At 36.4% G+C, this 15,081-nt stretch overlaps 2 protein-coding genes across 10 annotated transcripts in view; both read left to right on the top strand.

Moving 5' to 3' along the window:
- Nucleotides 1-8,127, top strand: part of LOC133521312 (phosphatase and actin regulator 1-like) — a 94,129-nt gene extending 86,002 nt beyond the window's left edge. For all 8 annotated transcript variants that reach the window (XM_061856205.1, XM_061856207.1, XM_061856204.1 and 5 more), the window contains 4 exons: nt 586-713; nt 2,638-2,777; nt 4,186-4,322; nt 4,435-8,127. In XM_061856205.1, coding sequence (XP_061712189.1) covers nt 586-713; nt 2,638-2,777; nt 4,186-4,322; nt 4,435-4,450 — 421 coding nt within the window. In that variant the 3' untranslated portion in view covers nt 4,451-8,127. The remainder of the gene's footprint in view (nt 1-585; nt 714-2,637; nt 2,778-4,185; nt 4,323-4,434) is intronic.
- Nucleotides 8,128-8,336: 209 nt separating this feature from the next.
- Nucleotides 8,337-15,081, top strand: part of LOC133521310 (atrial natriuretic peptide-converting enzyme-like) — a 52,715-nt gene continuing 45,970 nt past the window's right edge. The window contains exon 1 of one of the 2 annotated variants that reach the window (XM_061856201.1): nt 8,337-8,761. In XM_061856201.1, coding sequence (XP_061712185.1) covers nt 8,699-8,761 — 63 coding nt within the window. In that variant the 5' untranslated portion in view covers nt 8,337-8,698. The remainder of the gene's footprint in view (nt 8,762-15,081) is intronic. The other variant, XM_061856202.1, reaches the window with a different exon arrangement.

Below are 15,081 nucleotides of genomic sequence, written 5' to 3'. Positions count from 1 at the left end.
CCGCGGTTTTAATCTAGAACAGTTTGTGACAAAATGAAGAACCGTATTTCACTTAAATAGATATGAAGTGTGATAGAGGCGAATATAACAGTTTATTAATTAGGATTACCCTGAACTACGATATTTGGGTCTTAGCCAAGATTTCGCGTTAATCGGACGTTATGAAAACATTCCCGGCGTGGAGCTTCGCAAATTTTATTTCGCTCGCCAGTGCGCGAACGCAATCCAAGCGGATACATCTTATTGTTAGGACTGGTTACGTCACTTACTAAGTTCACACACATTCATGTTATCAGCAGAATATCATTAATCTGAGAATATTTGGCTCTCGCCCTGCTTGGGCTGCTAACTAATAGTGCCAAGCGCGACGATCGCAAACCAATTTTCAAGTGCGGCTGCTCTTTGAGTGCGATAGGCTCTGTGTGTGTGCAAAGTTGCCAATAAAGAGCAAAAACACGTCCTATGTATTAAGAACGTAACAGTATGATTCACGACCTTAGCTGCCTCACTTGGATTTCGTTTGAACCTCGTGCGAATCACTCTGTCAGTGACGTGCAGCTGGATGAAGTGTCTGTCTGGCCTCAGGAACATCCTGGTGGTGCAGAGCGAGCACGAGCGGCAGGAGTCGTGGGAGGCGATCGGCGCGCGCCTCATCCGCCGCCTGTCCATGCGCCCCACCGCCGAGGAGCTCGTCGAGAGAAATATACTCAAAAGTAAGCCACCAACACTCCCATTTTCTTTTGATAGCCAAAACTAACTTATCCGTACCTTGTACAATCAACTGTAAAAATATGGGTGCACGTGTGCGATGCGTAAAAATTTTACCATTTTACGGTGAAAGAACTATGGGATATGTTATTGTTTTGAGTAAATTATATGCACCCATATATTTACCCTTGACTGTACGTACAACCGCCGTACGAAGTACTTTTGAATATCTGAACAGCTAGTAGCACCGCCCACAATTTATCTACTTTGCCTTAAGGTTGACTGGTAGAGAATGCCTTTTGGCATTAAGTCCACCTTTGGTACGATAAGTTTTATTTTGTGCAATAAAATTTAAATAAATAAACAGTCGAACACACCTCTACTGTCAAAGGTTGAGAGGGCAGTGCATGTTCAGATATTTTTGAGCATCTTGGCCGCTTTTATATATATGTGATGGTGACTATCTAAGTATTGATTCAGTATTTAATACGACGTGCTTCTAGTTATGCTATTTTTAAGCATACTAACCAGTAAATTTTTTGTTTATCATCTGTCATCTCATTTCCTATGTCCAACCTCCAGAGGTTGCCGATCGTGTAAACATTTTGCATTGGAATACATGGATTGAAATCTGTTATTTGCCGACCGAAATGGTTAATACATTTGTGTTTGATGACTGGCATGAAATTACTAACACACATTTTACTTGTTATAAAAAAACAAGAGTCAACGAAGAAATTACCTATAATTCCATACACATGAAGTGTCCCATATATATAATCAGGAACAAAAGTGGCTAAACGGACGAGGTTTTAAAAATGATCTGAACACAACTTTATTGTTTAGAGATAAAGATTATGTTCAGATTATCATAAATACCTCGCCCGGTTAGTTTTGTTCCTGGCTGTACAAAACTTGCAGAAGCACAAGTGGTGCATAAGCCAAAACATTTGAGAACATCACATCTTACCCAAACATCACATCTTACCGTTAGCCAAAGATAACTCCGTATAAGATGAATAAAGTCTAAGAAAAACCCTGGCCTCGAAAAATCAAGATATACTTTTGGGCTATACTCGAGTATATGGCGACACCGTTTCATATTTAACACAACACATATCAGTGAAAGAACATGGGTCAAATAGCCATATGTCATTCTAAGACTTAAAAAATAAAACAAAAAAATAGCTTAGTGTAAACTGGCGTTCTAAAAGTTTTAATCATGTGTCGAAAGATGGCAGTACATTTGGTTGACTACAAAATTTACTTTGATAATACGCCTCTATAGTAAATTATCTTTGCCGTTGGCGTAGTTCTCATTACAACAATATGTCCCGATACGCTCTACTAACTCTGTCATCTCAATCAAGTGTGACCATCTTGATTAAAAACCATTTCAGATGTGTTTTTGTTCATTTAAAGTGATAGTTCTCATACTTTTTTTGCAGACGAATCTTAACATAAAAATATACGAAGCCTCGGAAAATAGGCTATTTTTCTGTACACAAAAGTATTTTTCGACAATGAAAGAAAATAATAACTCTAAAAGAAGGGAATCTTTATTTTATGGCATTTCCTTACCTACATACTCCATAATAGATGTGCTTGCCAAAAGGAAATATCGATAAATCCGTCAGCAATGAGCATCTTAAAGCCTAAGATTAATAAATAAAAGAAAATTATAGTGTGTATTTAACCTCGCCGAAAAGTCAAGAATAGAAATCAAATCGAAAAAAAAAGTATTTTTTATAAAAGTTGATTTTGAGGTACATTTGATATGTACCTGTAACAATGATGTAAGTTTCATTTTGTCAATGCCTCGATTTGGCAGTAAAAATTATAGGTATAAATATGGCACAAGTAGTGACTTGCTAAAAAATACAGTTGGTCAGTTGTATATTTGTATTAACAGTAAATATTTTTTTACAGGTCAATCACCTGCTGAGGAAAAGAAACAGAAAGAAGAAAAGAAACGGTACCTTCTTCGCAAACTTAGCTTTCGACCGACCGTCGACGAGCTCAAGGAGAAGAAGATTATACGTTTCAGTGATTACATTGAGGTTACACAGGTATGAATAGTTTACAGTAAACGACTTGTATCCTAAATTACCAATAGTAGTACATATCGTCAATATAAATCATTGTATTTATATTTCTGTGGTTTTTAGCATTTAGAGGATAGATTTGCCTCCGCTTTGAGCTTTATTCAGACGGCAGGCGCTTTCGCACTTCACCTACGCTCTACGCTGAATCATGTATGGTATTAGTTCGCCGAACGTAAATTAGACTTATTTGAGATGTAAGCAAAAAGCGCTCGTGGAGGAATACAGAAAATAGAATCCTACATTTTCATTGACATGTACCAGTAACTTATATTATGATGTGCTTTTCCATTTCCTTGCATTTATTGAGAAGTGTAGCAGCGGTTGTCTAACTCATGTATTTCCGAGATCTTCCGGGAAATGCTTCCTTTCGGTTATAGAAATATACTTACCGAAACTTGTTGATTATAATAACGATGTTATGTTATATGCATGAAGTCCATGAAAAATAAGGACGGAATTTCAATAAAACTGGTTAGCGTTCAGCGTTTTTGTTATACATGTATCAGTTTGACAAAATTTCGAGAAGAAAAATATTGGTTTCCTGGTATTGATTTTAATTATCAGCCTTTGAATACGTTTCGTCGTCAATAATTAAGCTGCCGTGTTTTTGAACCCACAAGGTGTACAGTGATCTAGAACACCTTACTGCTCGATTGTACTAGTCTGTTTGTTTTGTTCGGGTCTTTTTGCTTTTTGCTAGTAGTTATACCTCACCATTCTGTAGTTTTTGTACATATCTTGTACCAATGTTTTTGGACACATCTCGAAATGAGATAGACGGATTTGGATTGAACAGCTCTCGATTTTTTCTATCAGTAGTTCCACCTTTCCTTAACTTTTTAGGTCCTGTACATTGTTCTCCGACTCGTGTCGCAAGTTTTCACAAGCGCCGAAGTAAGAAAGAAACACATTTATCTACGTCACATCAGTTGGTTACATAAGAGAGGGTATAAAAGGGATGGGCGAAAAAAGGACCACCACTTTGCGTTATACACTACTACTACTACTACTTGCGTTTGTGTTTGTGGTTATTATACACTGGGATTACAAACAATTTTGTCAAAATTAATTCACGAACCTTTTTTTTTCGACGTGATCTCATCAGATAAAAAACAAAGTAATGTTTCTTTGTTAAACAAAAAGGTCGCGTGCCAAAGAAAATAACAATAAATGATGACGACAATTTAATAGTACCTACTCGCAACACCCTTTATAACAAGATTTATTTTATCTGTCTAGGTTTTCAACACATTTTATAGTTTAGGTCTTTAAAATCGTGACCCAATATTTAAGTGCATACATAGAATCTACGCCGAGATATGATTGATTATCCTGTAAGTATTAACATTTTGCCGTTTTCTTGATCCTTTAGGCTCACGACTACGACCGGCGCGCGGACAAGCCGTGGACGCGCCTGACGCCGCGCGACAAGGCCGCCATCCGCCGCGAGCTCAACGAGTTCAAGAGCTCCGAGATGGCGGTCCACGAGGATAGCAAACACCTCACGAGGTACTCTATCACTAACCGATCATAAACCCCACTGTGCAAACACCCTTGAACATACATCGTATTAACAATTTTTTAACAATTATGGCTTGGATAATAGGTTGTTTGTTGGCAGGTTCCACAGACCATGACGGCTGTGCACGGAGCTCCCCCCGCGCCGCGCCGGCTGAGCGCCGCGCCGGCCACGCCGGCCACACTGGCCACGCCGGCCACACCGGCCACATCGGCCACACCGGCCACGCCGGCCACACCTGACGCCTACTGCCTCGCCCGGGACGCACGGGCCCGCGCCAGCGACGCGGCCCCGCAGCCGGCCCGCAGCGGTAAAGTGTTGATTATTCTAAAGTTGCGTTGTACCGCCATTCTATACTTACATTTTGTGTATGCGTACAGTGAGTGCAATCTTGTTTTAATTGACTTTTTATTGTAATATCCTAGTTATTGCCGAGTACAATTTTATTACTTTAATTGTATCGTTTTATGTTAAGTCGTATTCTAAGCGTACCTATACATTCTTTGAATTGACCTTCGCGAAAGGTTAGTGATACTGATTATTATGATGGAGATTATGTGCTTGAAGCTCGATGTATGGTGAGATTTTCGAGTGGATCATTTTGAAATGTAAAACGTATCCATCATATGTAGATTTGTGATTTTTTCTTATATTGCTAGCTATTAGCTCCGTAGTCATTAAGCTAGATTCGATTTAAATCATATTTATTTCACATATATTTTTTATGGTCACAATAAATTTTAACTATAATTTGAAAATTATAGCTTTATTGAGGGCGTACGTCTTAAATTTAACTTTTGTCGCGTGTCTTATTGTTGTTGAAAGCAATTTTAAAACGTTGGCCATGAGATACTGCCACTAATTTAAACTGTTTTATCGTGAAACGTTTGTAGTTCATTATAAAGGCAATGTGATATCGCCTGCGACGTAATCGTAGTCACGTTGTTGCATTACACTGCTCAACACAAACTGACCTACGTGTACCGTGTACAAGACGGTGCGGAGGGATGTAGCTGTTATATTGGTATACTGTGTCAATCAATAAATATAACCCAACTAACGTAGGTTTCATAATTTGGAATCCACAATTGATTTCAACATTCGAGAGATTGAGAAGTGCTTCCAGATGCTGTGTAATGTAACAATAAACTTATTAGAACATAGATGCCATTACTACAAAAGAATGTAACTTCAAAACGTATTTAGCTATTGTTTTTTATATTCATATCAAATTCAAACTCGAGCATTCCTTTAATTGAAAATGTCGCAGCTAATGTACCACCTGACATTTCCTTTCCATTTTTAATGGCTGGATATATATGTAGCTTTGAACATTCGTTTACAAACTACGACATAGCGACTGAACTCAAAATTCCTTCACACTTGAGAATTTAAGGCATAACTAGTAATGCGACGACATATTTTAGTACAGGGAAATGCACAGTGATTACAAAACGCACAGACAGCGTACTGTCAAAGTTCACATTATCATAGCTAAGAAGAAACTCGTCAGGGCGCGAACTAACAGATTTCTTATCATAGACAATTGGTAGCACAGGCAAATCGGAGGGAACAACTTGTTAAACATCTTGACGCTCTAACTTAGGACTAGCGTTAGTATTCAACGATGAACGAAGTATTGCGTAAAGGACTTAGTAAATTGATCGAATAAGTTGGTATAAAGTTGTAGATGTTAAAATAATATAAACGCGCCTTCTGAGATTATTATTATCGTTTTGTACTGTATCAGCGGTACGTTGTAATTGAACTACCTTTTTATTTCCTCGAGGACGTTTGTATCGTCTAAAATTGATAGTATAGATAGAGAGCAATAATAATATCAGTTTTGTATATGAATATATGAAATTTTTAAATCTTTAGTGTTCAGAACATGTTTTTATTAATTAATAATTTCTTAGTATGTATAAACTCATTATTAGAGTTCGTATTAAAAATCATTTTATATCGCAATGTTTAGTAGCGGTGCCATTTTGTGACGTGCTTTATACTAAAGTCAAGCGTATACTTGTGAATATTAACCAAGTTTAGTAGACCACACGGTACGGCACCATCGTAAGGCACAGTTAACTGACCTTTTGTCGACTTTATTGGGAGGACTTAAGGTCGACCAAAGATCAATAACTGTGTTGGTGTCAGTACTGGCGAGTACGTGGTCGCGTCGCCGCGGCCATTCCTACACCGACCATAACATTGTCAATAACATAACTTTATGTATTACTACACAATCATTTAATTATAACTCTCTCATGTTAAGCGACTTCGTAATCACATTACTTTATGCAATATTATAATAGAGAGCTACAAGAGTTGTAAATGGTGGTTAACTTTGAAACCATTCCATTATAGTTACAATTGGAAGCCAAAATGACGACTTATTTTTCTAAAAAGTTTTGTTAGATTTGCAAATAAAAAACGTTATAATAAAATGTAGGCGTTAATCGATATTGTATTAATAAGAAGACATTCAGATTTCCAAAGATCTAAGGCTCAACTAAATTCTTTTAACTAGCTTATGTATTGCCATTATAATGATGTATATATGTTATTGCGATATATCGTGCGACTGTTGATATCTCAAGTGACTGTTGGGGAAGTGAGTATATATTTAGCTGTTATATCGAAGAAACATCGCGTTCAATTCACGGGGTTGTTGAAACGAAAAGTATGATCAAGTCGTATATGTGCATAGTTTAGTTAGGATATACAAACGAAGGTAGCGTACAGCGATGTCACTTCAATTTAGCCGCTTCAATAGAAACCTTTGCGTTCGAGTACCAATCACGATCATAGTTGATAATTAGAACCTTTACTTTGAGTAAAAATAGATACTTACCAAAATATTGTGATACAACTTTTTTATCTGTAGTATTTCGCTCGGATTATTAAAACACTTTCTTTTCTTGGTGTTCTAGAGAGAATGTCAAAGCGAATATGGTCAATACATTAAATTGTGTATAAAGTACATATGAAAAAAAGTTTTGAATATTTATTTAGATACGTTACCTAGAATGTTGACGATTATCCCGACTCCCAGATATGTATCCGATTAGTGTAAGCACATTTGTTCAAATATATCCTGGGCACTTGCCAAATTAATTTCCTAGGTTATTGTTACAGTTTTATGACATTCTCTTACATGTTAACCTCGAAGGTGCTATATGTTAGCAATATGTGTGTACACCAAACCATTGTCATGGCTAACGATAGTATTCCATAATGAGATTTATGTGTATACACTTACATTTGACAAGGCGTTCTCGGCAACAATTGTGTTGTAGCTAGAGAATTTATTTTTATACTTAGTATACAGGGGTGTTTATGAAAAGCAAAACGTATAGTTTGCATTTTTGATGTCATACCTTATTCAAGTATTTTATGCACGTGTTTATTCTTTTTTATAATGGAAATATAAATTTGTGGTAAACCTAAGAATATGTTAATCATGTTACAAGAATTATGATACAATTGTATTATCAGCAACAAGTCTTTTTAAATACCGATTGCAAAGTACCAATGAGAACATGTCTGTATATAATTTTAATTATGATGTAAATTATGGAATCTCTTTTTTCCAACGGTATCGCGCGTCTCTTTTGTGCTACTACGATATATAAATTGCTACCATCAGTAATCAGTTTACTGTTGCTTTTATTTGAATATTGTGTAAATTATTAATGACATGTTGTAATAAGTATATTTTATAATAGCCATAATTACTTGTTTTATATAAGGTAAGTCTGTAAATACCATGATTATACATTAAGTTTTATACTCGATTGTGTTTTGTTTTATCTCCAAGCCCTGCATAACAATTTATATACAAAATGCTGCAGTTAAATTTGACCTCCCTTGAATATAAATTTGTAGATAGGAAGGATCAAATATCTCTACAGATGACTGTACAGAACCTCATTAAAAACAATAGCTCCAATGCATAAATTGGGCCCGGTAAGTTCGGAATGAATTATCATTATCATCGCATTCAAAGGGTATTGTTTCGAGAAATGCTACGAAGGCTTTGACCCGTGAGGCTGTGGTAGCACTTTCGATGGCGCCTAAGTTATGGACGCGCGGCCGGGTCGAGACGAGAGAAAGTTAACTGTAGTCCGTGCCCGTTACCGGCTGCGTCCGCGTCCGCGCCAGTCCGCCGCGCCGCCCCGACCCGACCACGCGTGCGCTCCGCCCGCTCCCGCGCAATGTTTACATTACACCCGACGATCCCGCGAAAAGATAACAGAAAGCGACAGTGCCAATAAGTGTGCCTTAAACTGTGGACAGTGAATGAACCGCTCCTTTTTACGAAGAGTCGCGGTGTGTAAGTGCGGCGCCCGGACAAAGGGTCGGGATGACGTTCTCTGGAAACATGAAGGAGAAGCCGCGGTCCGCGAAAAACGCATGGGAGTCGGAGGTGAGATTCGGTGATTTCTATCATTGTCTTTGTCGCTAATTAATACAGGCACGCGTGATTCACAGTATTGTTATGAATACAATTGATAGATCTTTATATGCATGGGTATTTCAGTCATTAACGGTTGTTTAGTACCTTTTCTCTTTAGCATGTAGGCAGAGTAGACTAAGTAGGAGAGCTTATACCTATTGCGACCTAGTGCATACATTTTTGTGATAATATCTAATCGAAACTTGTTTTGAAAGGTAATATTTAAAGTCAACCTTCGTGAGTTTAGGTTTGAAATTATTAATCGGCATTAAAAATAGAAGGTACTAGTAGTTCTGTGAGCTGTAGAGCCCGTAGACCTCGTGAGCATAGCTTAAGACTTAATAAATGTATGGCTCCGCCATTTTGCAAAAAAAAAAACAAAAACAATCGACCAAAAATTTTATTTAATCATCAAATCTGCTCCCAAAATTTCACGAGAATCGATCGAGAATTGCGACCTGCAGACACCATGCAGAGGAGAAAGAACAACCGGACATAGCACACACGGAAGCATTTTTTCCCAAGCTAAAACTGAGACCTTCGCTAACGATCGGTCAATTACTATGTAGGTAAGTACTACGTCAATATCATTAGTGACAGTCATATAGTGGTCAATGGGAATAAGGTAAGTAAGTAAGTAAACACTTTATAGTACATACGAGAAAAAAAGAAATATTGATTGCATTAGACAGATCGTAAATGTGTTGTACAAAGGCTAACTTATCCCTAAAAGGGATCTCTTCCAGTCAAACTATTCCAGTTCCAGTTAACCATAGTAATTGATAAGGATGTGGATGATGCGATACTTACTCGTATATTTATTTGGTCACTTTGGCTTTCACTATTTACAAGGTGGGCAAATAATAAAATGTAAAATTTTAACTATATTAAGTTCAAAGATTGATAAGAATTGTTTTAAAATATATTATTCAGGGTTGGCAAATACATGCGGAACATAGTATCTGACATATGTCCAACTCTACCAGCAGGCAAATGTAAGCTCTTATCATCGCAATTTTCAGCATAGTTTCGCACATTTTCGGCGTTATCTTAGTAAAGTGTCGGATAGTCAGTTTCAACTGTTTAAATTTCATTAGCTTGTTAGCATAGACACGTAATTTTAGATAGCCCAACAGTATTAAGTCAGGAGCTGCACAATTTGGGGAATTAGGGTGCCAATCACTGTCACTTTCTCTCGAAACTAGTCGAGGAAACACCGTGTTTTAAACAACACAAACATTTGAGAAAAAAATGTCTGCTGCTAGAGGTAGACATTTGGTAGAAATTATGTTCCGTATACAATTGCCAACACTGAATAATGTATTTATGAAAAAATATTTTGTAAATTTTGCTCTTAATATAGGTAATTAAAATTTAAAAAACAAAGTGTATCACTCTTTTTTTGCCCAACCTGTATTTGATACTGACTGTATCTACTATTAGGTATATGCTGCATGGCTACGATTGTGTTTTACCTCTTAGTTGAGCAAATTATATAACTTTAATTTGTTTTAGTTGACATTACAATTCAATATAGTTTATTAAATAATAAAGTTTAATAACTACCTAATTGGCTGAATAATCTACCGTTTATTTTTAACTACCGTTTCCTACCGTAGCTGTCGGCTTGAGTTATTTACAACTTAGCCACATCTCATGAGCAACAAAAAGACTTTCCACTTTCCAGTGTTATAATTATAATAAACAATTTACATACAAACCTACAAGATTTATTAACAAATGAAGCTTGATCTATTGCTTAGCTATTAGTGGAACCAATCATCACGCCCCGACAGGCTCGACCCTTTCCATGTAGGTAGGTATTCCTGCAAAAAAACATTCCCTTCCGTTCCCACTATATACTCAATGCAAGACTGGGGTTCATTATTCATTTAGATAATTACTCAGGTACAGTCAAGGTATTCGATAAGATATTTGATCTTTTTATCCAACTGATCGTATATTAGACCTTTTGTAGATCGCCATGAGATGTATAATAGCAAAGCTAACCAAACAAATTTAAGTACTTACCTTCTCTTTGTTGGACAAAAAATCATTTTATATTGCACTAGGACACTATTTTTTCTTTGCTTTCTATTTTTACCTGAAATAATACTTAAAAACATAATAATACTTGGATCCGCCCCCACTACGCTCGGGAATCTATTTTAGAATCATTCGCTTAGTTCGGGATTTAATGTAAGTACCTACACGCCGTAAGTATATAATTTTGTTCCCTTGTACACAATGTACTATTACCGCCCTACTTAAGTTTGGCGACCCTTTCCATGTAGGTAGGTATTCCTGCAAAAAAACATTCCCTTCCGTTCCCACTATATACTCAATGCAAGACTGGGGTTCATTATTCATTTAGATAATTACTCAGGTACAGTCAAGGTATTCGATAAGATATTTGATCTTTTTATCCAACTGATCGTATATTAGACCTTTTGTAGATCGCCATGAGATGTATAATAGCAAAGCTAACCAAACAAATTTAAGTACTTACCTTCTCTTTGTTGGACAAAAAATCATTTTATATTGCACTAGGACACTATTTTTTCTTTGCTTTCTATTTTTACCTGAAATAATACTTAAAAACATAATAATACTTGGATCCGCCCCCACTACGCTCGGGAATCTATTTTAGAATCATTCGCTTAGTTCGGGATTTAATGTAAGTACCTACACGCCGTAAGTATATAATTTTGTTCCCTTGTACACAATGTACTATTACCGCCCTACTTAAGTTTGGCATGGTGCTGTACGCTTAGCAAACATGAGTCAATTCTGAATTAATTTAAAAACGCGACGCTCTCATGAGAATATTTACCTAACCGTGTCGAGGTATTTACTTAGCTAAGTATGTTATGCCGGTCTTAGTGAGCTTCGTACTTTTAAATACATGTTTGGAAGGTGGATAATTATACTAATAAGTTGTTGCGTGGAAGCATGGTTTCTGTCCTTAGAGTTTTTGCGTTTACCTCTCACTACCTCTCGATTCGAGTCAATGCAATGCCGACACCCGGAATATGATATGCCGCGTGACAAGTCTGTAATATATAAATTGGTAACAGAGTATTATAGATCGGTTACTGATCTTATCGAACAAGTTTTGTAGCAGGAAGTGTTTTCAAGCTTTAACCATGCATTCCGTGCACAATTAAATACTGAAGGATTTGACTAAAAGTATGTACTTTTGGAGGAAAAGTCAGACATAAATGCGATCGTGCTAAAGTCAGTCTGCTTTTTGGAAGTGTCTCTCGCGCAAACTATTCAGTTTAGAAAAAAATGATATTAGAATCCTAAATATCATTTTTGAAGACCTATCCCTAGATACCCCACACGTATGGGTTTGATAAAAAAAAAAAAATTTTTTAATTTTTATGACGTTTTAAAAAAAAACTACTTACTAGATCTCGTTCAAACCAATTTTCGGTGGAAGTTTGCAGGGCAATGTATATCATATATTTTTTTTAGATTTTTCATTCTGTTATTTTAGAAGTTACGGGGGGGGACACATTTTACCACTTTGGAAGTGTCTCTCGCGCAAACTATTCAGTTTAGAAAAAAATGATATTGGAAACCTCAATATCATTTTTAAAGACCTATCCATAGATACCCCACACGTATGGGATTGATGAAAAAAAAATTTTTGAGTTTCAGTTCTAAGTATGGGGAACCCCCAAAATTTATTGTTTTTTTTCTATTTTTGTGTAAAAATCCTAATGCGGTTCATAGAATACATCTACTTACCAAGTTTGAACAGTATAGCTCTTATAGTTTCGGAAAAAAGTGGCGGTGACATAATCGGACAGACAGACGGACATGACGAATCTATAAGGGTTCCGTTTTTTGCCATTTGACTACGGAACCCTAAAAAATACAACCAACACATTATAGTTCGTGTCATCCAGGATGTGGTATATAGGTTCATATATATATATAGTACCTGAGAGACTGTACTTTGCGCGGAAAACATATAAAAACTAAAAAATGCGGGTTTCCCTAGAGATAAGACCTATAGCAATATCCCCCATATAGCAAATTTCATCGAAATCTTTAGAGCCGTTTCCGAGATCCCCGAAATATATATATAGGTTTTACTTCACTTGTAAATTAATAATATATTTATGTCGCACCAACACAAACCCCTCCCCCGTCTTCACTTGCTTTTCAGTTAAAAAGAGCAGAAAACAAAACAAGTTTAATTAAAATGGCACCTTGTATTAAGTACGTACCTCTCTGTACGTACCAGTAGGTTAATTATTACCTCCTACCAAAAATAATTACCAACTTACCTAAGGTCATTATATGACACTGAGTATCTACGTACCCAATTTATTAACTAATGAACATACGTAGGCAGGCATACAATATAATTTACTTACGACTTACGAGTAGGAGTTTGAATAGGAATAAGCTATCGGCATCATGTACCTATAAACTAAACAAAAGTTTACTAAAACGTGTCAAGAAGATACCTACGCTAGTCTATGACTAATGCGTTGCATTTTCCTTCGCATATGGCTTTGTTAGCCCAGATTAAATTGAATCAATATTTTTACATTTCCGGTGAATTGGTGCGCGAAGTGTGTCAGTGGACGTTAACGGAGAAGCCTGCGATCCGGGTCAGCTCTTCCGACTCAGTCGGACCTCTAACGCCATTCGTCTATTTAATTCACCAGTAACATCTTTCACGCACGATCATATTCGTAAACAAATAATAGGTTCATATATTTTATTCGGTTATTAACTATTTTCTACAATATTCGTGGGAAGTTCGATTATAAATAGTTATGGTTTTCATTATATTTAATCTTATACCTAAATAGTAACATCTCGCACACATGATTGTGACGAAGTAACACAATACATACCCTGTACGTTTGTATTAATTATAATACTGTCTACTCCACTCTTCTGCATACCAATTAGTTATACTACTTATAATTAAGTGAGTACCTATCCTAAAATAATATTACTTACACCGTTAGGTAACAATAATTTAAAGCCTTTTCATGACACTTGGTGATTCTAATTAAAATTAAAACGTCTTTGTTGCAATAAAGAAAATATACTTAATTACTTAATTAACATGTACCTATTTATTGTTAAACGATCATAGTTTTTTTTTTCGACGTTTCTCAACACCTTGCAATTAAATTTGTAAACACTAAACAATTTCCAGCAAGGTGAACTCTTAAAGTTCACGACATGAAGCAAGTCTTTGAAGTCACGACTCTATCTAAAATTGTAAAGTTTGACTTTGCTTAGAATTTCTAAGAAATGTTTATAAGGTAAACTACCTATACTAATACATATTCGTACAATGGTTGACCATTGGCCTATTCAAACTCATTTTAAGGTAGTAGGAGTGACTTTCTTACAAAAATAGAACCAAATGCCTACTTTAATGTGCCCGTCATTGGGTAGTTTACATATATTTATCGTTTCCAATCGAAAATCTGCCCACGACCGAATTGCAAAATACCACGTTATAAAGCTACCTTAAATCTGAGAGAGTTTCATATTAGGTACTGTGTACTTAATATAGTTTATTTACGATTGCAATAACTATTACTCTAGATGTCGGTAATATACTTAAATTTAACGAATGTCTTACGAATGGGTTTTCTTGGAACCACAGGGAATGCATTAGCCCCTACTAGGTTTTTTAATCAAACATATTTAGGTAAGGTATATTCTATTCTATGGCCTAAACAATAACAGAAACATTTACTATAGGCATCTTTTTTACTTAAACTTATATCATTGTCTTTCCTCCCCTAACGTGTAGAGGAAAGGATGGTGTGACATCTAGGCTCCGTTGTATGACAAGGTGGTAAATAAAATACAGTTTGTGATCGTGTGCTTTGCGATTTGTCCGCTCGCCATGACGGTTGGCAACGGACTGCCGACTTGCAGGTAGATGGCATTGCACTTTTGCCGCTAATCATCGTTTGTCCCTTTCCATCATACCAATACATCGGAAAGGGACAAACGATGATTATTAGCGGCATCGTAACTTTAATACACGTTTATGAATAAGGGGGTTATTGTGTAAACGTCACAGATAGGGAGACGTATACAGATATCGAGCGTTAACGATTGGTACGTTGGCTACGCGGCCAGATAGCGGGTATAACTTTTAACAGCCCTCTTTTTGCGTCGGGGGTTAAAAACGAGATACTTAGCTCCCTATTTCACATTCTAATTATCACTGACTCGCTTTGGATAGTTATTATAGATAGCACAGATGGAAGGAAGATCGGTATGCATGCAAAGGA

The sequence above is a fragment of the Cydia pomonella genome, chromosome 9 (genome assembly GCF_033807575.1).
Source record: "Cydia pomonella isolate Wapato2018A chromosome 9, ilCydPomo1, whole genome shotgun sequence".
NCBI lineage: Eukaryota > Metazoa > Arthropoda > Insecta > Lepidoptera > Tortricidae > Cydia > Cydia pomonella.
Note: the sequence above shows the minus strand (reverse complement) of the source record. Positions and strands in the feature narration are given on the sequence as shown.